Raw genomic sequence first — 25,564 nt, forward strand, 5'->3', positions numbered from 1 at the left:
CATAGCCTTGCATTTCACTGCCTCAATGTGAGGTGCCCATCTCATTCTTTTATCGAACGTTACTCCTAAATATTTTATTACTGACTGCCATTTCAGACTTTCTCCAGAGGGGATTTTCAGATCTGAACTTGGCTTATGCTTTGAACATATTTGAAATTATTTTATTGTTTGTTTATTTTATCCTAACAACGCAGGTGGCGACACAAAAACATTTGAAAGTATTGCGTTGCAATGCCACTTATTCCCGTTTTTGGATCATTTTTTTTACAGAAACCATCGCGGACAAACACACACTAACTCCTTGTGAGTTTCATCGCAATCAGTTGAATGGTATAGGAACGCATACGTGACAAACATACAAACAGACCTTTATATACATATGTACTAGTGGTTTTACCCGGCTTCGCTCGGTATTTGTAATATAAACCGCTTAAACATGACTAATCTAATAGTAAACATTTTATTAAATTTATTTGAATAGTTTTATTTTATATAAATTTATTTGAATACTCATTTGTTTTTTTAATTAAATTGACTGTCACGAACAAACAAACATATATACTAAGTCTCTTTCGAAATTATATGTATACCAGAATTCGCCCCCCCCCCCCCGGCGCCCCTTGGGACCTCGCCCCCGGGGCTTTCGAATCCATTGAATCGAAAAAAATCGAATCGGCGTATATGAATCGAAAAAAAAATGGAATCATTTGTTCGATGACGTCACGGATCCACGAACGAACAACCAAGGATACATACATACATATGTATATGCAAAGTGTCTCTTTCCAAATTATATATTAGATTACAGACAATTATTATTACTGTACCATAACGGAAAACTATTAAATGTCGTGAGAAGGAGTACAAAATCGAGAAAATCCGACACACAATTTGGAGTATAAATTGAATTAGTGCTTTCATATTATTTATCTAAACTATAAATAATATAGTATAAACTTTTAACTAGTCTTATGAACAATTTTAAGAAAATTTTTACGATGTGGCGACATGAAAACAAACTGCGACTGTCCCCACAGGGGGCGCAGCCCTATGAGGCTGCAGTAAATTTTTTATTGAAGAACATACATATTTAAAGGGTCGCAAAAAAAGTAGAAGAAAAATCGAACAATGTATTTAGACATTACTTGATATTTAGCTTAAACTTCTAGATAGGAAATTTTAGCTCAATACATCGAAAGGTTTCTGAGTAAAAGTACTACTTCCGGATTTTCAGAAGTAGTTTTCGGAGTTCGAGTTGCACTTTTATTTGACGATTAAGTATTCCTGGCTAAATTCTAATGATGTTCACGGATAAAATTTATAACATGTACAATGCTGACATAATATTATATGTATATACATATATAATGATAACTCGATTCAGCTCATTTCAACTATACTTATCTATGTACATATGTATGTATGTTGCCTTCTTAAGACTTGGTAAGCCAAGTCTTAAGAAGGACTCGCATGAAGATACACGATTAACACCCCATCTTCCCTTCCTTTTCTGTGTAATCATTAATTTTCAAAAGATCTGATCGATTGTAATTTCTCAATGCAGCCTTCTGGTGAATTGATCGATTTTGAAACCCTTAATAGAGAAGACTATCAAAACACCAGCAGATCATAATATTTACATATTATAAAATCACCAGAATTGCAACTCGTTTGCTAATTTTTATTGAGACCATTTTTAGTAGTCATTGTTTTAATTAGAGCAGTGATGCAAAACCTTTTTGACAGATTGCCCAATTAATATATTTTCTAATTATTCACGGGCCGCACTGCGCAAAACTGTTGAATGATAAAAAGCTTGTAAAAAAAAAATTATATTCAGACAGTCGGATTTAGATGAAGAAAGACTCTAAGGCCTATAGGACCTAGGGCTAGGTTATTCCACTTGTGAGGAAAGCCTTGGGAAAACTATAACTCTATACCTTTTTATTGGGTAGGGGGTTTATTTAAGAATTTTGAAATTACAATATTACCCTTTTTGTCATAATAAATAACTATTACAAAATTTATTATTGATAACTCTTAATTTTCAGATTATTTAAATGTCAAAAATCTATTTTAATATTTTCCGGTTGCACCGCAGGCAAAATTTCTTAAAGAAAGCTAATTTTTTGATAAAATATGATATTTTTGATAATAACAATTCTAAAATAGATTTCAATGTAGGATATGCATCGAGTAAAGATTCATTATTGAATTTGGATATTTCCAATGAAACACATGGTGATGAAGTAAATCATTTTGGTTTGCGACATATGTCATTTTGGGTAATTACACATATGTACATACATATCTACATTTTTTACATTCATAAATAAATTCTAAATATGCACCGTATTTAGAATTAAGAGAGTGTGAATCGATGACTCGATTTTTCCACAAGATTTTTTTTATTATTTTCAAAAATTGACAAGTACTGTTAACTGTCGGCATCTGAAAAGTAAAATCTTATCATAAGCTAAGTAAGAAAAATTTCTATAGATAGAGAAATACATATATCATACATATGTAGGTCAAATCAAAGATCATAGTACGCCCTTCGAATATAAAGCATTCTCAAAATTCTGCTAACAAATTTTGTAGCGTACTGAAATTAGGAAATCTTTAAAAGGGTTAAAATAAATATACTTTTCAAAATTGTTAAATTATGTACTATGAATCTCCAAAATTTCGCTTCGACGAAACTTAATTACACAGTACGATTTATGTACTTAATACTTATGTACGTGTGTAGCCTCGTTTCTACATACATATTTAACACGTTAAGTGCCCGTCAACAATTTTCCGAAGATAATTCGAGCGTGGGCGACCGCAAAAGTCGAATTAAATATAAGTGTCCACCCATCGGCGAAACGATAACAATTCAAACGAACGACTCCATACGCAGTCTGTTTTGTGGAGATAGTTGCTTACTGCTAGTTTTAATGTCCCTTTGCTTGTCTCTCGAGAGACACCGACATTAGAGCAATTTTAACTTTAACGAGGCCTCATATTCGAGCGTTGAAGCTTTAATAGTTGTTGTTATTGTAAATTGATGGTGCGATTCGAGGCTAGAGCGCGTTGCTGTGTATGCATGTGTAAATACCATGTAATATTGTTAACGGGGTGAAGTTTTGATTGATGAAGTCTTTAGGTATGTTTACAACGTGGGTATAGGCTTAGGGCTTAACAGGGGAAGAATGCTTTGTCGAAGCCGCATTAATGTGGTGACTTTGAATTTTTTATTCGATCGATCCTTTTTCAGCGCACTTGTTCGTTTATGTTCGTTTTGCTTGGCGACAATAAAACTGTTGGCCCAGTTAAAAGAAACTTTCTTACGTCAATCAATATTGAAAGACATATTAAAAAAGTTCATAATTGAATTTTAATCTCTTTTCACATAATGAATTGATGCCTTCGGATAAATTACGCTATTATATGTATGTATTTCCTTTAAAAAAAACCATCAAGCTGACACGCAAACTTCTATTCAATTCATCATACATATTTAATCAGCTTAAAACATATACATATATCATATAAAAGCTTCACCCATATTTATTTAATTGAAAATTTAAGAAGTGTTCAACACAATATTATTAAACATATGTATAATAAATAACAGTGTTAATATAACGACCTCTCCCTCCTTTTCCATAATATTATATATTCACGATCAGCCTAGGATGGTTTTTATAAGCACATGCGGAAACAAGAGCTCGATATTCGATATTGATATTGGTTCTAGGACACTTACCCCCTGGACACACACCCCCCGGACATATACCCCCGGTCATTATTTATAAAATATTTTTATCCATGGCGGGGTTTTTTGCATGGGGGGTTAATGACCAGGGGGTTTTTGACCGGGGGTATGTGTCCGGGGGGTATATGTCCAGGGGGTACATTTCCGGATACCATTGATATTGACCATTAATTATGCATGTAATTGTATATATGTATGTATATATGTAAACAGATTTATTTGCAAACAATTTTTAAATGAAAAATAAACAAATGAATCTATTTTTGTACATAAAAAAAATCATAAAGCCATGTCCAGATTTAATGCGCACGGACAAACGGGGACACGCAAGGCGCTCGTTCACGAACACAAACGCATCAATCAGAAAGCTGTTTGATCGCAATTGCGAATCCTGTTAAATATGCAGGATCATTTAACTTTGGAAAGTTTAATCTTGAATAGTTAAAGTAGACGTTGACAGTTAATTGGGCTGTGTGAAAGTCTAATTTTATGCTTACCAAATTGTATACATGACTTGTTATTATACTTAAACTTGTAGATATGAAATTTCAGTTCAATAAACCAAAAGGTTTCGGAGAAAAACATAAAAAACCTCGATTCTCTAGAGTAAACGTACTATTTTCGATTCAGATAAAAATATTTAAAAAATATAAGGTTATAAAAAATATTATTTTTATCACATGTAAAAAAATTTCAGTCCGATTCAGTTAGCGGTTTGGGAGATAATTGAATTCAAAAACTTAAAAAAAGGGGACACCTGTAAGGGGAGGTACCATTTCCGGTTAACTTAAAAATTTAAAAAATTACGTCGTGTCCACAAGAATTTCAGTAACAGATACTAAGTTTCAGTTCGATAGGACTACTGGTGTTCAAAAAATCCCCAAAATACACACACACACAGACACACATTTTTTCTAGATCACGAAAACGTGATCAGTAATCGATTCCGAGTTCGAATCAGTCAAAATCTCGAGTTCGAATTTTCGCATGATCACAAAACTTCATCTATTGTTACTACGTACATAGATAAAGTAATTAGCCAGAAAAGCAGACAGAAAACCAAAACGTTTAGTTCTGAACAGGACCAGACGACAAGAGAGACTGAACGTTTTCAAGTTCATTCATGAAAATATAGTGTTTTTACCACCAATCCCACATCTAGGACATTGTTCTTTCGATGACCAACCAATACTCAACATCTTTGAAGAAATACATCTAGCAGTCGCAAATATATAATAATAGAACATAAAAGACCTAGGTCTATGCGGACCGAAGCTATCTCATTATTTCTCCGAATTATATAGTTCGAGTATGTTACAAGTTGTAGCTTGCAACAGCAATCCAAAAGTGTACAACAAGATAACTCAAATGCATTTTAAAAAGTACGATGTTGTGTTTCGTATTTTTTAAGGAATATAATTTATTCGACTCTCATTTTTTTCAGCCGCCTTTATATTTCGACCGCCTGTGTGCGTTGCACAAATTTGTACATATGTATGGTAGGCGCGCCTTAAAAGAAGTAAGCTATTTCAAGCGAGATCTACATATGTATGTGTATATTCATTGTGTATATTATAACCACCCCTAATAAATTTCATTGAATAAAGTATACATGTCGCTGTTAATTTTACTTAACAATTTTGAACAATAATGACCTTGGTCTAATTTCCAAGGGAGCATCCCTCCGCGGTCCACGGAGTACTCCAGAATTTATTGGGGGGGATTTCCTCAGACATTACTGTAACGTTAGGTATTCCCATTGAAGTCGTTAAAGACGTTTTAATGTTGCGGCGGCACGGCTACTAATATGCGAAGTGTGACGCTTTTCCATTTTCACTTTCGACGTTTTACGAAAAGAGAAAAAAGAGGGAAATATTGTATGCTAACGCTCTTCTACTATTCTATACATAATAAATAAAGCGAACCATCCGCGTCCCGCGTAATAAAATATTCATAAAACGGAGGCAATAATTTCCAGCCGCGTTCTTTCATTGTGTCATTACATTATTCGACACACACTCATAATTTTATATATGAACATATGTATGTATGTACTTAAATATCTATAAATCTAATATATATTTTCGAAATACTTTGTATATAAGGTTTGGGTGGTAGAATCCGTGACGTTAAATTTAATAAAAAAACAAAGGAATATTCAAATAAATTTAAATAAAATAGAAATATTGAAATAAATTTATTAAAATGTTAGATTAGCCATGTTTAAGCGGTTTATATTACAAATACCGAGCGAAGCCGGATAAAACCACTAGTTGTAATATATTTATGCGAATAATATGTTGGATGTTTAAGAGGGCTGTACACCCGAAACCTTAATTTTGTTGCCGTTCCTTTCTTCGATATATATATTGAGTGAATGCGACAATATATATATATTAATATATATATATATATATATATATATATATATATATATATATATATATATATATATATATATTGAGTGAATTGACAAAATCGAGATTTCGTATTCTCCAATTTTCTCCTCCGAAATTGGACCAATTTTTAAAAAAATGTCATCATCGGTATGAGAAAGATATTTTCTACGCAACTGTGTGCATATTTTTTTTATAATCGACCGTTAAATAAGCACGCTGGACTCTTTTCGTGGGTGTAAAAAAGAGGCGATTTTATAGATGTTTGGCGGCTCCTAGCTCCTATAAAAAATAGCTAATCAAAAAAATAAAAGCACAGATGCATGCCAATGGTGGATATCCATAGCATATTAAAAAATATATTCTCTAGTACCATAATTGAGGAAGGGAGAAGTGTAATACGTTTGTATGGACAAGGCGTTGGTGTCCAGCCCTCTTAATATTTATTTGAAAACAAATGAATTCGAGAAAAATATTAAATTTTCTCATTAATTTTATTGAAATTTACAATTAATTATAGATACAGTACATCAATATGTTTTCAGGCTAAAATAAATATTATCATTAGATAGTCTTCGGCAATAATTAACGCTTAAGGAATTATTCTAAATTCTAAATTCTCGAGTAAAAAATTCGAAAAAAAAATAATTTGTTCAACCGTTTCCGGCCATAATAACAATTCCTCGTTTGGTGACAATCGTATGAATTTTTTATAACACTAGGGTGTGGAGTACACATGACCACCTCACACGGCAATGTGCGTGTTCCCACAGACTACAAAATATACAGTTTTGTATTTTTTAAATGACAAAATGATTGAATTGCGGTGTCTGACCATTTACGAAGCATGAAATTCAATATCTACGGTATTAACCAGATATTGAATTTCATAAAGTAAAATTTGCTCAATATACCTAAATCGGAAAAAACAATATATGAACACAATTGAAAAACCATTCAAATTAGCACTGTAAATATTGTCAAGTCATGAATTTTCCCCCATTTTGGAAAACCGCGTACACCTAGGATATCATTCCAGTTATTTTTATATTATTATCTTGTTTTATGTTATTTAGGCTTTTTATATTATATTTTATTTTGTTAAGAGGGCTCGACACCAGCGCCTTGTCCAGACAAACGTATTACACTTCTCCCTTCCTCAATTATGGCACTAGAGAAATTATTTTTTAATATGCTATGGATATCCACCATTGGAATGCATCTATCGTTTTATTTTAATGATTAGTAATTTTTTATAGGAGCGAGGAGCCGCCAAACATATATAAAATCGCCTCTTTTTTACACCCACGAAAAGAGTCCAGCGTGCTTATTTAACGGTCGATTTAAAAAAAAAAATACGCGCATAGTTGCACAGAAAATATCTTTCTTATGCCGATGATGAAATTTTTTTAAAAATTGGTCCAGTTTTGAAGGAGAAAATAGGAGAATACGAAACCTCGATTTTGTCGATTTAAAATACGTATTATCTGGTCGAAGCGCAACTGTCGCATTCACTCAATATATATTGATATATATTGTCCCATTCACTCAATATATGTATATATCGAAGAAAGGAACGGCAACAAAATTAAGGTTTCGGGTGTACAGCCCTCTTAATATAAGTTTAAAAAATACGCTTGAAAATGGATAATTTGAAAATCTTTCAATTTAAAATGTTCTTTGTGGACGCTGATATATTTTTGAAATCGCCAACTCCACAGACATGAGATTTGCACGGTTGAATGACGAACATAAAATAAAACGATTGAAGATCAAAGCTCCGGTTTTATTGATAGCTCATTAATTCGATTCGACATAAACCGCTGAGGCGTAAATTTTCGTCAAAAGAATTCATTCCTCTAAATTCTTAAAACTATGTATTATATGTACATATGTTGTATACATTAGTTACAAATTTTCTCTCGTCTTTCGTCTGATTATTTTTTTATTAATATTATTGAAATGCGTATGAAAATGATCTTATTGCTAAATATTCGAACCATTAATTGCACAAAATACTCGGAGAAAATCAACCCCTCGCTATTGACTTATTAAGAAACACAAACCCCAACAAGTTATATCGTAACCATAGAGATAATTTCACAGTATTCCAATTCACTTACATAGTTGCTTTCATATCTGATTAAAAATATATTTATTTAAACAGTGAATAGCAATTGTAAATAAAAAACTTGTAAAATATGAACAAAGATGTGAAATCAAAATCGGTAGTAACTGGAACAGCAAAAGAAATGGTAATAAATAAAATTCGTTAGAAATAATTAAATATGTATTATATAAAAAACATTAGAATCTAAAAATTGTATATTTAATATTACATTATTCCGCTATTTTATTATGATATATAAATAGCATAATTGTGTAACTTGATCTAACCTTATAAAAACTAACCTAACCTATTAACTTTATTGAACTTATGATATCAAAGTTATCTGTGATAAAGATAGTACACAGAAATACATACGTCTTTTGTATATATTATAAGTGTTCGTAAATTGCTTGCAATATTTCATATACATTTTATAATTTTGTTTTTTGTATTACGTACATACGCACTGACTGTTATGAAATTTTAATCTTCATTAGAATTGGTATATAATTACGTATATCTACTCGTGTTGTAAACATGCTTTGACCTTAATTAATGGTATGTTAAACGTAATTAATGACAGCATTTAAAATAATTTTATTAAATTTTCACTAGATGTAAACTGACACGAATTCTAAAATAAACGAGTTGAATTCAAAATGTTTCATTAATATTTTGGAATTCGTTTATATTCCAGAAAGAAAATTCAATAAAATTGCGCAAGAAAAATATACTACACTTAGTGGTAAATTTTTTACAAAATGAAGGAATGTTAAAATCGGCAGAAAGTTTGATTGTTGAAGCTCATTTGAGTAACGACTATAAAGTATGCGATAATATCGATTTGGAAATAGTATATCAGGAGTATTGTAATTATTTTCTATTGAAATACAATAAACACCCTATGGTATGTAAAAAGATTGAACATTTTAACAACGGCGGATCAAAAGCTATTCCGAATTCTGAAAATAAAAATGATAAAAATCAACGAGTAAATCAAATAAGTCGAAATACTACCGTAACTTCAGATCAAGCGAAAGAAACAAATATAGAAAGCAGTATGATAATCAATAAATTGCTTCAACATGTAAGTTTTACGTTTTTTATATGTAATATATACATACATATATACATACTGATATAGATTCCAAAATAATATATAGGACATGAATATTACAAACAATGCTATTGATTGCGATCATTCTCTAGTCAAATCGAAGTCTTTGGCTGATTTCCTGACCGAAATTCCAAAAGAGAGCAAAACATTAATTGAATATATTTATCGTCAATCAAATATAAACAATGAGGTTGTGAAGTGGGATGACATAATAGGTTTGGAAAATGCAAAAACATTGTTAAAGGAGGCTACTATATATCCCGTCAAATACCCAAAGCTCTTTACTGGTTTGACTTCTCCGTGGAGAGGAATTTTACTGTACGGCCCTCCTGGCGGTGGAAAAACCCTGTTGGCAAAAGCGATAGCTCATGAAAGCGACAAAATGTTTATAAATATAACTTCAAGTTCTATTGTGAGTAAATGGCGAGGGGAATCAGAAAAAAATATCAAGGTTTGTTGTCTGCATAAATTTAGTCAATAAATTGAAAATCATCAATAATTATTTTTTAATAAAAACAAATATAAAAAGTAAAATTACTTTAGATGCTGTTTGATTTTGCACATTATTATGAACCATCCATAATATTCATAGACGAAATTGAAGCGTTGGCTTCTAAAAGAGATTGTCCGACTGAACACGAGGCCTCACGTCGTATGAAAACAGAAATTTTCATAGAGCTTGACGGTGCTACTAGAAAAGCTGATAATATACTATTCTTGGTTACTTCAAATCTACCTTGGTAAGTTATAATATACATGTTTAGCCAGCAGCATAGCTCGGTTGTTAAGCTTCTGCTTAGCGTCGTGAGGTGCTGGGTCCGATCCCAGGGCCGGGCCTCGAGTGAAAATGAATATTTCAGAGTATGCTGCGGGTTAGACCTTGATTTGTGAATCCAGGTTCCCGGTAAAAATTGGCCAAAATCCTTCCTATATATACACAATATGTCACCAATAATTTATGTTTGATTAATGTGCAATAAATATGTTTGTGTACGATTTGATAGATGTCTCATTGATTTGCGAGTTTTTCCGTGTCTCGTAATTCACTTATAAAATGCTGCAATATTTGTAATTGGCCAAGAAGGCGCATTGGGGTTGCCTGTAAGGTAAACGGACTACTAGTCATATGTGAACCGGTCACAGGACAACCGGTCGCTCTAGATCGGTCACACGTGATCACCCGTCACAGTAAAACTGGTCACACCCTAAAATTGGTCATGAGAAAACTGGTCACACCCAAAAATTCGACCAATTTTTAATTTTTGGGTGTGACCAATTTTCGGGTGTGACCAGTTTTCTCGAAACCAGTTTTAGTGTGACGGGTGATCACGTGTGACCAATCTAGAGCGACCGGTTCACTAATGACTAGTAATCACCGAACCGCCTGTAATGCCTTCCTGGTTTGTGTTATCATAAAAAATAATATTAACATACATAGATATCGTTTAAAACTGTAATTAAATTTGATTTCCATTAAACTTCCAGGGAAATTGATCCAGCCTTGTTGAGACGACTAGAAAAACGCATTTATATTCCATTACCTCACTTTGAAGCGAGAATAGAGATGTTCAGACGTCTCATTACCATGTCTGGTGTTGCTTATGATAAACAAATCTGCTTTAGAAAACTAGCAGAAGCGACAGATGGATACTCAGGATCTGATATTCGTAACGTCTGTAGGGAAGCGTGCATGTCTAATATCAGAAAATATATAAATACGAAAGGTCTGATAAATCAAGTGTGTAGGACAGTAGCTAAAATATTTAAAAATACCATAGAATATTTATTGTGTTTTAGATATTGCCGAGTTGCATCGTCGCGAGTTGAATCAAATGGACTTTGATGTTTCAATAGAGAAAATTAAGCCGTCGTCAAAATATGACGTGAAGAAATATTTCGAGTGGTCTCATAGTAATGGAGCCGAGTGAGAAATTAAATTGGGTATTATTCAATAAATACAAATGTAAATTAGATTATTTTATTTGACAAATATACAAGATTTAGAGTGTAGTCTAGTTTTATCAAATATAATTACTAATATAATATATATAACTAAGTTTTCTTTTAGTATACATATTTTATTCATTTTTTTTTTTTTCAGAAAATACACTAGTGATATACATATGTATCTAATATGCATATAAAATAATATTTGTAATTGCGAGGAGAAAAAAATTGATATAAATGAAATTTTACACAACATTAACATAGCACAAAATCGCAGACAATTAATAATATATAAATTTAATTCAACCCAAATATTTGTTAATCCTCAAATAAAAAATATATGTATTTTTATTTTATGGCTATCACAGACAAATTTTAATTATTAATGAATTAATTTGATGCACCTCGAGATCGATTTTGTGACAATTAAATCTTACAGTATTAAGAATAAGAAGAGAACTAAAAAAACACGTTTGTAAATATTAAATATGTTTTATGTAAGGGGTTTCATAGTGTATTCATAATTCTAATACATACATAGGACACTGAACAACAATTACATATTACTTTTTTAATTTTAAATATTGATATATACGATTTTTCAAAAGACATCAAATCATAACTAGTTTTACTGTGATAGATCAAAGAATATGTTTTCACTATATGTAATACATACATAATAACAACAATTTCTGGTTGACTTTCGTGCCTCATTCGGAGACTCCTTTGGCCCCTGTGCATCTATCTGGTCACGATATTAACGTGTGTAAATGCTTAAGTGTCACTCGTGACATAATTTTTCTCACAAATAAAAGTAAGATAGATATTTAGAAAAACATTAAATTAAATTAAAAGAAACAAAACATATTCTTAGTGAAAATTCAGACTTGATAAACACTTTCAGAACGTTTGGATATCACTTCATAATTGATTTTAATTTCAGTCTTTAAACAATATTATTGTATATTTTTAAAAATCGTTTATATTGTTATTTTACTTAATGTTCAGAGAACAGTTGAAAACAACTATTGGATTTGTATATGAAATAACATTAGTAACACAGCTTGTTAAATAACAAGTTCAACTGAATAAAATTATAAAACAATCATTTAACTTTACACAATTGTAATATCACAAAAAGGAAAAATAAGATTAGGTACAAATTAATTATATAAATAATATTTATCTGAAATACATACATTTTATCAAATCAAAAATTAAAGAAATTATATTTAAATAAAGTTTCAACCTTTTCAATAAATACGTATAATATTTTGTATATGTATGTTTATTAGGAACCAGCAATTATTACCATAGCGATTGAATAAAAGTTGTAGTACAATTTCAAAATATGTGTACAATTTAAAAAAAAGTAATCGGCAATTATATTATAAGAATCCATTGTATTATAAAAATAAACAAAAAGGCTACCAGAACTTTGAAAAGCATTTTTAGTATATATTCATAAATTATGACAAGTTTATGCAAACTTAATAATTAACTAATCAAAATTACGTAAGAAAAATTCCTGTGTTCGTATAAAAAAAATCATAATAAATGCAAATGCGTATGTGCAAATACAAATATGTTTAATAAATTTGTGATATAATTTATCAATTAATTTCATATAAAGTGTACATTGCTTTTATGATCTTATATTGATTTTCAATCGTAGCATTACTGAAATGTTAACACAAATTGGGAATTAAAATACAAACGTTTGACTTCAAATTTTGAAACGAATAATACCATAAAATATCACATATACATTTGCAGTAAAACCTATTGCAAAGTAGATTTTTGGAAAAAAATATATTGTCATTTGAAAAAAAAAAAAACAAAACATTTTGACCTCAGTCAGTTTCCAAGTATCATTATTTATGTAGTAAAAGATATTTATATTTTTATATATGTAACTTATAAAATGAAAAATCATAACACTTAATGGATGTTTGGCTGTTTTTATCATTTTTAATATCATATCGTTTAACTGACTACATCAAAATGTTACAATTGTTTTTAATCATTTAACTATTATTAAAAAAAAAAAAAGTAAAAACAACAAGATATAACATAACAAATTTTTAAAACAGAGCATACAAATTATGGTAACTAAAAACAATACAGCGTGCATATAATATACAAGTGAAAATTTTATAATAGACACACGCTCAGTATTTTTACGTGTAAAATATTATTCCTGGTATTTGACCATCATCGGCAGATGTGCCGTTGTTATTGCCCGCAGCATACGAAAACTGGAAATTGATCCGTCCACCGTCAGGACAATAAACAACGACCCTCCTCAAACCCTTTGTACCATAAAACGAATCAGATCCCTGAAATGAGACGACCAATAAATTAAATCCAAATCAATAATACAAGTCCTATCAATAAGAAACAAAAACAAACCTTCAAAGTAGCGCTGGCTATATAAGTGGTATTAGGCGAGATGTCAATAGGTTCCTTGAACATTGCACGAAATATATCATCAGTACCGTCTGAGCTAAACGAAGTATTGTGTGATCCACACACTTTCTTAGTACCTGCATGTATGACCTAAAATTGACAATGGAAAAAATCAGCAAACATTTGAAAACAAACGATAAATTCTATACATTAAACTAAATGTTACTTGTATGTGAACTTCATATTCCGTGGATCCAAAAAATGAACCGTAAAGCCCAAAACCGACTACAAAAATTCGTTTATCAACCGAAAAGCGAATTCTGTCTGAAGTTCCACTATATCCCCATCGGCTCTCAGTGTGTATAAATCTGGAATAAAAACACACATTATTAAATATAATATACATTAAGAAATGCAAAATGTGAGGAAATTAAATGAGCAAAATTTTAAGTGAACATATAGAAGCCACGGTAAAGCTCAAAAATAAGTTCAAATCCTAGCAAAAATTTTAAAGTTCATTTGATTACTCCCATCTTTTTTTTTTTTTTCTCTCTGACATCATCAAAATCATAATTAGCCAGCAGCATGGCTCGGCGGTTGCGTTGATACTAAGCACCGAGAGATCGCCGAGTTCGATCCCGTGAGCTGACCGCGATTGAAATTTAATTTATTCCAAGTATAGTCTTTAAATGTTGCTGGTCAGACTTTCAGACAGATCCGTTTCCTACCAGAGTTTGCCAATTTATCTGATTTCACTGTTGAAGCGATTCCTCTTATCAAATTGGCAAAAACTATCCTACTCACCACTATTTGAATATGATATCAAAAATTTATTATCTATAACATGTCTCGCTAATTTTCTTATATATATATAGTATTTGTGTTATGCTTATATTTATTTTATTTTACATAGATATATACCAGGAAGGCCTATCAGGTAAACCTCAATGCGCCTTCCTAGACAATTAATTAATTACAAACATTGCAGCATTTTTTATTAGATAAATAGCTGTATTTCGAAAGACTGAAGAACACGAAATTAACAATTAATTAATCTATAGACATGTATGGATTTAGACTTGTACATACATTTTTTTACATATTGTACATAAATCAAATTCATATATTTGTGACAGCAGGTAGGATTGTTTTTGCCAATTTGATGGAGGAACCGTTTCAACAATGAAATCAGATTAATTTGCAAACTCTGATAGGATCAACTTGGAGTCACAAATATTCAAGTCTGACCAGCAGCATTAAATAGTAGCATGGGATCGAACCTGGTAACCTCTCGGTGCTAAACATAAACGCAACCACCGAGCCACACTGCTGGCTAATATATACTATATATCTGGTTACAGGGACGCGTTAGAGTATTCTGTAAAGTCACTGTGGTTAATATATAAATAAATAGCAGCATAGCTCGGTCGTTAAGCTTCTGCTTAACACCGAGAGGCGCCGGGTTCGATCCCACGAGCTGACCTCGATTGGAAAAGAATTTTTCCGAGTACATTTGTAGTCAGACTTGGATATTGTGACTCCAGGTCGATCGTTTCCTATCAAAGTTTGCCAATTTTCTCTGATTTCATTGTTGAAATAGTTCCCATTTAAAATGTCACCACTATTTGTAGTATGATTAATGTACAATAAAATTTATATACAATTCATAGATGTCTCGTTAATTTGCGAGTTTTTCAGTGTCTCGTAATTCAACGACTTGTAATAAAAATGCTGCATTGTAATTGTAATTTGCCAAGAAGGCGTATTGGGGTTTACCTGTAAGGCCTTCCTGGTATATGTATAAAAAAAATAAATAAATAAATAAATAATCCAATCTCATTTTAAATGTATTGAAACCATTAGAGCTGAATTTAGTCCTTCCTAGTAAACTTCGCTTCATGGCAAATAATAAAAATGTTTGATATAGAGAAGTCGGCTACGTTTAATATTTAGTATGCATTAAAAACATGAAATACCTTTGAGCCGTTTGTTCTATTCCCGTCATGCAGCACCTGGGTAGATCCAGAAAACCAACGTTCGGTTTAGGATTGACGGTGAAGTATAAAAACAATTGAACAACTTCTCTGTCAGAGAGCAGGCCGCTTTGTGCGGGACCCATAGCAAACTCCTCAACTGACATGAGTGGAAAGCGTATATTGTTAAACGCTCGGCCAACTACTTCCCGTTGATTCACCGGTGTAACGGGTAGCTGCCTCCGGATGCACTCTGCCTCAGACCATCGTAGTACGGCCGCAAATATTTTGGTCTCCCTTATTCTCAACGTATCCCTGAAAACATGTGTGCGTTTATGTAATTGAACAAATTTTTATTTTAAATACCCTTTCAAGCAAAAGAGGTGGCTTTCTTATTCAAGTATTAATTTGAAAATTTAGAATGCACCGGACAAATCTCGTAAAAAATGCTTTTGACTGTAAGTACCCAATATCTGAAACATCCACTAACTGCATCTCATCTTACTATGTATTATCCTATTGTTTAACCCTACTTTCTCTTCCTTGGCTTGCTTATTATTTGACAAAATACCTAATTGTCTAGTTTTTGGCTATGAAACCCTGAAATCCAGCTTCCTTCAGATGTCTTCCTACAGTTCGTGAAAAGAATATTGTATTTTACTTCTCCGACCAGCTCAGAATGTTCGTTTTTGGGATTTTTAAAGATATTGCAGAGAGAATGTTGCAATGAGATCTCGACACTGTTTTCTTTTCCATATTCTTATCGATTTTTTATAGAATCAATCTCAGTGTATCCTTTTAATGTCATTTGGACAGTACATTGCGATAATTTAGGTTGTTACAAAATTTCTATCAATTCCGATCCTTAAAAATGTATTTAAACAATATAACCCTTTTACTCAATTCCTGTATTTTTTGTCTTGTTTAATAAAAGATGCATTTATTAAAAAAAAAAAAAATACAGAAACGGGTTCGATTAAAATGAGATGCAACCACTTTTCTTGAAATACTCATTTGCGTTAAAAGGACATTTTCGTATTTTTCTTACACCTATAATATATAAAATGTGGTTATTTTAAATACTTTGAGTATTTTCAGTCGAAAGAATTTTTTACAAGTGGCCTAATTAAATTTGTCCATGACTTTAAGTGCTTAATTAAGATTGGTTTTTGTTGATGAATTGGTAACTGGCGATTACCTTTCGAGTACAATTTGCAAAGTATCCTGATCGATATCGGTGAAGCCGTCAGCGACGAGAGCATCTGCTGTATTTTTATCGATCATATCGAGACACAGAGCGGCCAATTGCTGCTCGTCGAAGAGTCTCGCTTGTGTGAGGAGCAGGAACGCATTATCGCTGCCCAGATTGCTCTTTAAAAAGTCGACACAGTGCTCCTCAAAGGCGGAGACTGCATATTTCTTAGCGGTATAGAGGGTGGTCATGACGGTCTCGGGGCCGATCTGCACCTCGTCCGAATAGAGAAACTGGAGCAGATGCAAAAAGGCAGCCGGCTCGACGTCGGGGAGCTCTATCTCGTCGGCAGTGGTGGCCAGAGTACTGTTGAACATGGCGTCGAAAACGACACTGCCCACCGACAACAAGAACTTGTGAGCGGGGATGCGCTGTCGCTGAGCACCTTTACCCACTAAGAAGTGCACGTCGGCTAAGACTTCGCTGTTGAACAGGAAGGCGAATCTCTCTTTGAGAGTGGTCTTGGTGGCTTGCCAGTTGTATGCGGGGGCGATGCTGCTGCTGCCGATGCCACTACTATTGCAATTGTTGTTGTTGTTGGTGCTGGGACCGCTGTCGAAGATTCCGTCCGAGGGCTCCAGCTTGGGCTCTTCACCACGCCGGTGGCCCGGTTGCATGTTTTGGGGCACGTCGTGCAGACGGCCTGCGCCCCCACCCCCGCCTACGTTGGAAGACGCCATGATGTCAAAGAAGAACGAGGATGTCAAACGGGTGTGGAGTCCCGGCCGGGGGGCCGCCGGTCCCCACACTCCACTCCACTTGTCCACTTGTCCACTTGTCCACTTCTTCACACGAGTCGGGCTCTTCAGCCGCCCACCACCACCTACCGCCTACCGCCTACCGCCTACCGGCTGCGCCACCGGCCGAAACTGACACTAACCATCCACTACACCGCCATATACCGACAAGTAAATAATGAGCTCGCACAGTTCTCTTTCGAATGTCTCCTGTTCCAAGATATGTATATTCAACATCTCCACGAAATTGCTTCTGTTGAGTCTGAATGTGATATTTTCCAACTAGTGAGCGTAAATTATCGGATATTATTCTAACCTATTGTAGGTCTATTCATACCTAGTCAGCACGTACCGACTTCAGCAGGTATCCGGCCGTACGAAAAGTATTCTTTGGTACATTTTGTATGGGTATATTCATACCAACCGTCACGTTTACGTGCCATGAGTCTGCCGCTTTGCTGTTTTGGACCAATTATCGATAGTGACAGTTGAGAGCTGTTCAATCTTTCGACATGGTTTTGGCGCAAATATTATAAAAATAAATTATTCAAACAAACTCAACAGTGTTTCGTTAGGCTGGGATACGGTCAACACTTCCTACCCACGCCTACAGTATTGTGCAATATTTACCGATGCTTGCCCATCTTGCAAGTAATATAAACAAACAGAGAATTTTTTATCGGACATACGTCAAGCACCAAGCGTCAAATACGACTGATGCTAAAATTATTTAGATCTGTCCGTTGAAATCGTAACTACTTGCACTCGCCTTTACAAGTTATATTTTCCTCCAATGATAAGTTAACAGTTCCTGTTACAGTGTCTCCAAAATAAAGCAAACCAATTGGAAGATTATTAAATGTAATATTACAATTATTTAATGTCATTATTTTCGAACGAATTTTCCAACATAGTGAACAAGGAACTACGATAAAATAATACGTACATACATACATATATACAAACTACCAAATATCTTATCAAAAAGACGAACAATACATATATGTATTGCGATTAGATAGAATGATAGAATTAGGGCAATAATGGTTTAGATGAGATAAATGAAGGAATGTCCTGTTGTGGTTCTTTAGAAAAAAATTAATATCAATTAATTAATAAAATAATAAAACTAATATAATTCAAAATCATATATTTTGAAATTAAAATAGCTCGATACTTAAAATATATTGTTTATTAATATGCATGTTCTATTCAGAGTCCAGGGTATTTTTTGCATTTAAGTCAAGTGGTATTAAATTTATAAACTGGATACTTCGGAGAAAAATCACTGCTACGATCCCATTCCTCGTGAGTCTCTTCCATTCTTTTCTCTACTAATACTTCTTCATAAGTGGGAGGCACTAAAATTATGTAATAATAATGCATTTTTTGCTTTATATATGTACATACATAAAATAGTTACTGTCAAGGTAAGGTCAAATATATTTTTCATACTCGATTCATAAGCAGGAGGTCCACTGGGATCATACGATGACGTTGATTGTTCCACAATTCCTTGATAATTTGTGTGTATAGGAATAGTTCCAATTATTATTGGTGTTATGGATTTCAAATTAGCGCGAAATCCTGATACAACAGCAGTAGCCTTCCAATTAAAAACAAATAAATTATATATATGTATATGATGTATTATATGTTTTAAATAAATTTTAAATATCACACTGTTAGATCGTATTTAACTTCAACTATTGAGGATGTCATAAAGCTAGATGGAGGTAATGCTGGCACACAAAGAGGCAATTCAAAAGATTTTTCTTCTCCACAGTCAGCTCCGCCACCTGAGCAGCGCGATACTTTCGAGATTTGCATCCTTTGATTTGTGTAAGGATACGTGGCGGTAAATAAAATTGTCTAAAATGTTTATTCATGATTTGGTGATAAAGGTTAAGTAAAATTTGATGGAATATTATTTAAAAAATGTCATTGATATATGTACTTTAACCAATCCAATTTTTACACTTTCAATTTTGATTTTGCTATTATTTTTTAAATTACAAATAACCGGTATACATTGCCCGGAAACAAAACCAGATGATGGAATTTGTATTGTCATTAATAATGTTCCTTTTGACAAACACAAAAAGTAAAAATTCTTCAAAGATTCATTTAAAACAGACAGCTGAAAAATTTATGTTTTTATTAATAACAATTTTTATTTATGCATCTAAATTTATGAATAAACCTATACGTTACATGTATGCTGTGCATCAGGTTGAGATCAGCATGCGAGAGGACGGTGAACAGAATTTTAAAACTGAGATCAATTCTAGAAGGTCGTATCAGTGTTACTGCTGCTGTGTATCTCACATATCCATACATACCCTCACAAGATGATGGCAGATTTGACGGTAGAATAATTGTAAACTTGAAAGTATGGCTACCCGCAAGTAGATCTGACATACCCGCTAAAAATATACGAACATGTTGTGTGATTTGTACGATTAGTTTCCTACCTGTTACTAAATATTTATACATATGTACTTTGCATATGCTGATCAGCCATTAAGTTGTTGTGTGACGTGAAATATATTTCATTTCCAGAAAAGTAAATTGTTTTACGATTTTTTCCTGTTCCTTGTACTTCAGACCAACCACATTTGGACTCTCCAGATATTTTTAACATTAAAGCTGTAACGTTTATTCTGTATCAACTATATTCTATCAAAATAAAATCATATTCGATACACTTACCTTTACATATTTTATTTCTCTCTAATATCAAGTTAACCGTTCCTGTGACCGTTTCACCACAATAAAATACACCATTTGGACGATTGTCAAATTTAATACTACAATTATTTAGCTCCATTCTACACTCAGAGAATTTAACAATGAAATATAATAAGGAACTATATACAATGAAATAATCTGAAATGTGTACATTCCTAGTATTATCTTATCTGAAAAATTTTACATTTTGTGATTAAATATCCAAATGTAATCTGATTAATATATTGAATGATTCATATTACAGATATTGACACAGGAATCTCTTGAAATACCAAACAGAGTTGCTTTTTATTATGCTTCTTAAGAAATTGATAATATTAAAATGATCATGGAATTACATAACTATTGCTAAGCGATTGTTTGATAGTATAAAGGTCGTGGGTTTAATTCCCAGGCGGGATCGAAAAATTTATTCGATTTTCTCAATGAGTATGAATACATAAATTGTTGATAGCAAGATCTGGATGGTGATCCCGATCCAGATCGACCGTCTCCTATTACAGTTTGCCAATTTATCCAACTTGATTCCACGATCGTTGCGCGCTTAATAAAATCGCACTCGATCGTTAGTTAGTTAGCTTTAGTCGTTTCTGCGCGCGCACATTAATACGGGAGGAAAAGTCTGTTCCTCTTGTTCCTGTTGTATCCTGCTCGCGCAAATTAAGTGAGTATGTACCGATTACCATGCACCCTTTTGTTTGATCTTTCGACTTAAGATCTTTCGATTTTCGATCTTTGCCTTCCGATATTTGCGTTTTCGGTAATTTCACATTCTGGCTCGTCACGGAGACCGGTTTATCTGTCGTGTTGTGTTGTTGGTGAGATGCTTGTAGTTAAGTGGTGTAGTGATACAAAAAAAGTTCTGGAGAGCCGAACTTATGTGTGTACATTTCTCCTCCCCCCTCTAACTAAAATTTTTCGAATTGGTCAATATTGATTTTTCAAAACATTTTTATTTTTTGAAATGATTTTTGAAAATAAAAAATTAAATATGAGATAATATTGTAACGTAGAGATTAGGTGAGTGGCGCTCGTGGACAGATGGTTTACTAGCGCAGATCACCTGATCTTCCGTTCCCGCCAAAATGTTCTCTACGTATGAATGAGCCGTATGCAACGGCCAATGGGATCGTCCGACTCATCGACCAATAGTTATTGACCTCAAACATGTATAAATATGGGGCGCTCTCGAATTGGAAACCATTCCGACCTGGAGCGCCGACGAGAGCAGACGAATAAACCGCTTCTACAAACCTCCTGCGTCTTTCTCTCCGATCCTGGAAGCCCCCTCTTCACGTCCACGCAACAATATAAAGAGGCGTTTTTTTAGTTTAGTTTTCAGTTTTCTTCGAAAAATGTTAGCTAGGTACGAAAAACATATAACGAAAGCTTCCAATTTATGCTGATGTTCCATTTGAAAAAATTTCTAAATAGAGGTTGTATGTACGTCTATGTGGAGACTGGTGCAACCAGTTGTATGTAGATCAAGTATAGATGGGTGTTGGAGAGGACGATACACAGTAATTTTGACGAGGTTATTTATTTAATATTATAAATTGTATATGTAAGTTGAGCGAAGAAACGTAGCGTGAGTCTCTGCAGCTAACTGGTTCGACTGGAACACCGGTAGTTGAATAGGAATTCTGAGAAACTCTAGATATACCGAGAAAAACATTTGGTGCATGTAAGGGTCGTTTTTTGTTCTACATTTTTTGTGGAATACACTTGTTCTATATTTTTACATTTTTAACAAAAGTTATATATTTTTATTTAAAAATACACATTATACATTTAAAAGGGGCGCACCGCACCCGTCCCACTACACCACTGCGTTTCGCTGAGCACCCAATGATCGAGCGCGATTTTATTAAGCGTGCAATGGTCTTGTTACCAAAATATTAAATATGCATACATTTTAATTAAAATGCACACAGGGCAAATTTTTAAGTGGAAAAACCAACCAATTGACGACTTTTAATAAAATTTTAATAAGGGTTCAGTTTTTTATCGAAATTACCCGAATGCCCAGTTATCATGATGGCACTGTCAATATTGGATGTATGTTTATCTAGAAATGTTAACTTTAATTACTATGAATCTCATTAAAGATATGAACCTCATAATTTAATCATATAATAAAAAGTCAAATTTATTTAATTTCATATATTAAGTCTATAATTTATTTTCCTTTCTTCTCATTTGCATCAAAACTATAAACTGGATATTTTGGAGAAAACTCGTTGCTATGATCCCATTCTTCGTAACTTTCTTCCAGTCTTTTTTCTACTAAGACTTCTTCATATGAAGGCGGCACTGAAATATATTCATATGTCAAAACTTTATCACGCTATATTTTATTAATGTTAAATTTAATTAAGAATTTAATATATTTCATACATAAATCATCATAAGATGGGAGTGAATTGCTGGGATTGTGTGATGAGGTTGATTGTTCTGTATTTATTTGACGGTTAGTCTGCACTGGAATTGTTCCAATTATTATCGGGGTTACAGATTTCAAATTACCACGGATGCCTGATACAACAGCTGTGACCTATACATATTATAATGAAATAATTAAACATACATCCTACGTATAATAAATGAAAAAGTAAGTGGAATAGGAAAATACATATATTGGATGTTACATACATAGATTGGAATCAATTTCATTTGTATCCCTACAAGGGATTTTTAAATTGTTTTTACAATAAATTTAAATGCTACTGAGGAGCAAATTTATACATGATTTAATATGAAGACTTTTATCATAATTAAATTTGAAATAGTTAGAAAATTATCAGTATTCCAAACATAAGTGATTCAGTCCTTACTATGTACATATTTTCAATTAAAAATGTAATAAGTGAATTATCTTCATACGTACATATATTTATATTTCAAATAACTGACCTTTATATCATATTTAACTTCTATTACAGATGACGTTGTAAAACTAGTAGGCGGTAGTGGTGGTACACTCAATGGTAATTCCACAATTTTTTCCTCGCCACGCTCAGCTCCGCTACTAAGACAACGTGAAACTTTTAAAATTTGTTTCCTTTGCTTTGTATATGGAGACGTGGCAGTAAATATAATGGTCTATAATAAATAAAATAACATATTTTTAAAAATGTGTAAAACAACATAATTTTTTAATTATAATATAGGCATAAATATTATATGTAAATTGAAAAAGTATATTTTTGTGTAAATTATTACAAAGAAATTTATCATACTTTGATTAAAACCACTTTTACGCTTTCGACCTTTATTTTACTGTTGTTTTTTAATTCACATATAACTGGTATACACTGTCCGGAAACAAATCCTGAATATGGGAGTTTTACAGTCATGTGCAATGTTCCTTGTTTTGAAATTAAAGAGTAAAAATTCGTCATCGATTCAATTACCATAGGCAGCTAAAATCAAGATTTCGCGAATTACCATTTCACAATATTTTTAATATATGTATGTTCAAAAGTATATTGTATATACACATTACCTTTACATTGGGCATTACATTAAGATCGACATGTGATAAAACAGTGAATGATATAATGTAGTAGAGATTCCTTTTAAATGGTCTCTTCAGTGTCGCTTTAGCCGTGTATCTCACATACCCGTAGTTACCCTCACAAGACGATGGTAAATCCGGTGGTAGAAGAAATGTAAAATTGAATTTGTGATTACCTGCAAGGAGGTCTGATCCACCTGCTGTAAAATATGTATGGTTTTTTGAACTGCAATTTGACAATATTAAACAAGTTCAAATTATTCATACTCTGCATATGTTGCTCTGACATCAAGTTATTATATGATTTAAAGTATGTTTGATTTCCAACGAAATGAACTTTTCTTCGTTTCTTCCCAGCACCACGTTTCTCAGACCACCTACACTTGGCCTCCCCAGACACTTTTAACATTAAAGCTGTAAAAAAAAGTTTAAAATTTTCAATCTATAAAAATTTTATACCCACATTTTCAACATTTAAATAGTAAAATCATAAGAAAATACATAGAACTCACCATTACATATTTTATTGCTCTCTAACAGTAAGTTAACAGTTCCTGTCACAGTTTCACCACAATAAAAAACACCATTTGGACGATTTTCAAATGCGATACTACAGTTCCTTAACGACATAACGTACCTATATATAACTTTCTATGAATCTATGTATATTTATGTTAAAAAACGAGTAGCTACAATGATTTTACGTGACACATAAATATTTTGTATGTATTATCTTATCAAAGAGATTATATATTACAGCCCAATATCATTCAACGTCAACAAGATAATCAATTCATAGGCACAATTTCAAGGCGAATTTTGAACCTGAGACAATAAAAAAAGATATTGCATTTACCAGTATGGAATTAGCAGAAATTTTCAATTTTTGATAATCTAAACACAAAAACGATTGGACTTTAGAAAATATAGTATGTGCGATATAACAATAATATAAAAATAAAATAAGTGACTTTGATTGAAGTTTTGTAAAAACAAACCAGATGATTCTATCATCATTTGGGATGTAGAAAATATACAGATAATATTATGTATAACTTTGACATAAAGCACCTTCCACCTCCACTCAGGAACCGGTTTAATAGTTTACACCAGTTAGCCTTCAGGCGTTGACCTTCTGACGTACGTATATATGTATGTATACCAATAACTAATAATGGCAGAAACCAAATGTTTCAATCAAACAAAACACATCCTTATTTTTAATTCAAAATATTTTGTATTCCAAACTTTAAAACTATTGTACAGTTCATCGTTGCAAAAAGTTTAGATTATGAATTCATACTTATTATGTAAACATCTGAGGAAATTCAGCAAATCTGAATTCTTTAAATTCAGAATAAAACAGATTGTTAATTGACTTTATAAAAATTTGTAAATTCTGTATGTACAAAAAGTATGTATAAAAATAAAGCATATAATAAAATATAGACATAATTTATCTAAGTACATATAGTATATAGTTTAATTACGTTTAACTAAGTATATAGTTTAATTAAGTACATATATTGTATTATTTCATAGTTATTAAGTATACTGTTATTATTTCATAGTTATTGAGTATATTGTCATTA

General features: G+C 32.4%; 4 protein-coding genes across 7 annotated transcripts in view; 1 reads left to right on the plus strand and 3 right to left on the minus strand.

The window, feature by feature from the left end:
• The window catches only part of LOC143918144 (katanin p60 ATPase-containing subunit A-like 2), a 145,173-nt gene extending 132,705 nt beyond the window's left edge, over positions 1–12,468 (plus strand). The window contains exons 2-7 of one of the 2 annotated variants that reach the window (XM_077439863.1): positions 8,967–9,356; positions 9,433–9,837; positions 9,930–10,126; positions 10,872–11,110; positions 11,184–11,327; positions 11,488–12,468. In XM_077439863.1, coding sequence (XP_077295989.1) covers positions 9,039–9,356; positions 9,433–9,837; positions 9,930–10,126; positions 10,872–11,110; positions 11,184–11,314 — 1,290 coding nt within the window. In that variant the 5' untranslated portion in view covers positions 8,967–9,038 and the 3' untranslated portion in view covers positions 11,315–11,327; positions 11,488–12,468. Of the gene's footprint in view, positions 1–8,966; positions 9,357–9,432; positions 9,838–9,929; positions 10,127–10,871; positions 11,111–11,164; positions 11,328–11,487 lie in introns of those variants that run through there. The other variant, XR_013261100.1, reaches the window with a different exon arrangement.
• A 141-nt stretch (positions 12,469–12,609) lies between these two features.
• On the minus strand, positions 12,610–17,857 carry LOC143918143 (BTB/POZ domain-containing protein 2-like). Its single transcript, XM_077439862.1, has 5 exons — positions 16,914–17,857; positions 15,719–16,030; positions 13,969–14,110; positions 13,746–13,892; positions 12,610–13,672 (listed from the first exon to the last, which is right to left on the minus strand). The coding sequence occupies exons 1-5, from the start codon at positions 17,645–17,647 to the stop codon at positions 13,514–13,516; spliced, it is 1,494 nt and encodes a 497-aa protein (XP_077295988.1). The 5' UTR covers positions 17,648–17,857; the 3' UTR covers positions 12,610–13,513.
• A 978-nt stretch (positions 17,858–18,835) lies between these two features.
• Positions 18,836–20,606, minus strand: LOC143918448 (arrestin domain-containing protein 3-like). The gene is made up of 7 exons (XM_077440390.1): positions 20,417–20,606; positions 20,207–20,353; positions 19,919–20,130; positions 19,662–19,844; positions 19,388–19,576; positions 19,160–19,310; positions 18,836–19,065 (listed from the first exon to the last, which is right to left on the minus strand). Exons 1-7 carry the CDS (start codon positions 20,532–20,534, stop codon positions 18,947–18,949), a joined length of 1,119 nt encoding a protein of 372 aa, XP_077296516.1. The 5' UTR covers positions 20,535–20,606; the 3' UTR covers positions 18,836–18,946.
• Positions 20,607–21,983: 1,377 nt separating this feature from the next.
• Positions 21,984–25,065, minus strand: LOC143918148 (arrestin domain-containing protein 3-like). Of its 3 annotated transcripts, none has more exons than XM_077439868.1 (8): positions 24,971–25,065; positions 24,485–24,797; positions 24,240–24,386; positions 23,961–24,172; positions 23,695–23,877; positions 23,369–23,557; positions 22,853–23,009; positions 21,984–22,768 (listed from the first exon to the last, which is right to left on the minus strand). In XM_077439868.1, the coding sequence occupies exons 2-8, from the start codon at positions 24,600–24,602 to the stop codon at positions 22,635–22,637; spliced, it is 1,140 nt and encodes a 379-aa protein (XP_077295994.1). In that variant the 5' UTR covers positions 24,603–24,797; positions 24,971–25,065; the 3' UTR covers positions 21,984–22,634. The 3 variants fall into 3 exon arrangements, with proteins under 3 accessions (XP_077295994.1, XP_077295993.1, XP_077295996.1); XM_077439867.1 differs by having other exon boundaries at positions 24,944–25,058; XM_077439870.1 differs by having other exon boundaries at positions 24,485–24,866; positions 24,944–24,998.
• Between the last annotated feature and the right edge of the window lie 499 nt (positions 25,066–25,564).

Source organism: Arctopsyche grandis, chromosome 10 (genome assembly GCF_051622035.1).
Source record: "Arctopsyche grandis isolate Sample6627 chromosome 10, ASM5162203v2, whole genome shotgun sequence".
NCBI lineage: Eukaryota > Metazoa > Arthropoda > Insecta > Trichoptera > Hydropsychidae > Arctopsyche > Arctopsyche grandis.

Coding starts and splice junctions, on each gene's coding strand:
- LOC143918143 (XM_077439862.1), bottom strand. CDS start 17,647: ATGGCGTCTTCCAACGTAGGCGGGGGTGGGGGCGCAGGCCGTCTGCAC. Junction 16,031..16,913: donor TTGCAAATTGTACTCGAAAG/GTAATCGCCAGT, acceptor ACATGTTTTCAG/GGATACGTTGAGAATAAGGG. Junction 13,673..13,745: donor TAGCCAGCGCTACTTTGAAG/GTTTGTTTTTGT, acceptor GTCTCATTTCAG/GGATCTGATTCGTTTTATGG.
- LOC143918448 (XM_077440390.1), bottom strand. CDS start 20,534: ATGGAGCTAAATAATTGTAGTATTAAATTTGACAATCGTCCAAATGGT. Junction 19,845..19,918: donor ACCTGATGCACAGCATACAT/GTAACGTATAGG, acceptor TAAATTTTTCAG/CTGTCTGTTTTAAATGAATC. Junction 19,311..19,387: donor AAGTTAAATACGATCTAACA/GTGTGATATTTA, acceptor TTTAATTGGAAG/GCTACTGCTGTTGTATCAGG.
- LOC143918148 (XM_077439868.1), bottom strand. CDS start 24,602: ATGTCGTTAAGGAACTGTAGTATCGCATTTGAAAATCGTCCAAATGGT. Junction 24,173..24,239: donor GTCAGAGCAACATATGCAGA/GTATGAATAATT, acceptor CATATTTTACAG/CAGGTGGATCAGACCTCCTT. Junction 22,769..22,852: donor CCCATCTTATGATGATTTAT/GTATGAAATATA, acceptor AATATATTTCAG/TGCCGCCTTCATATGAAGAA.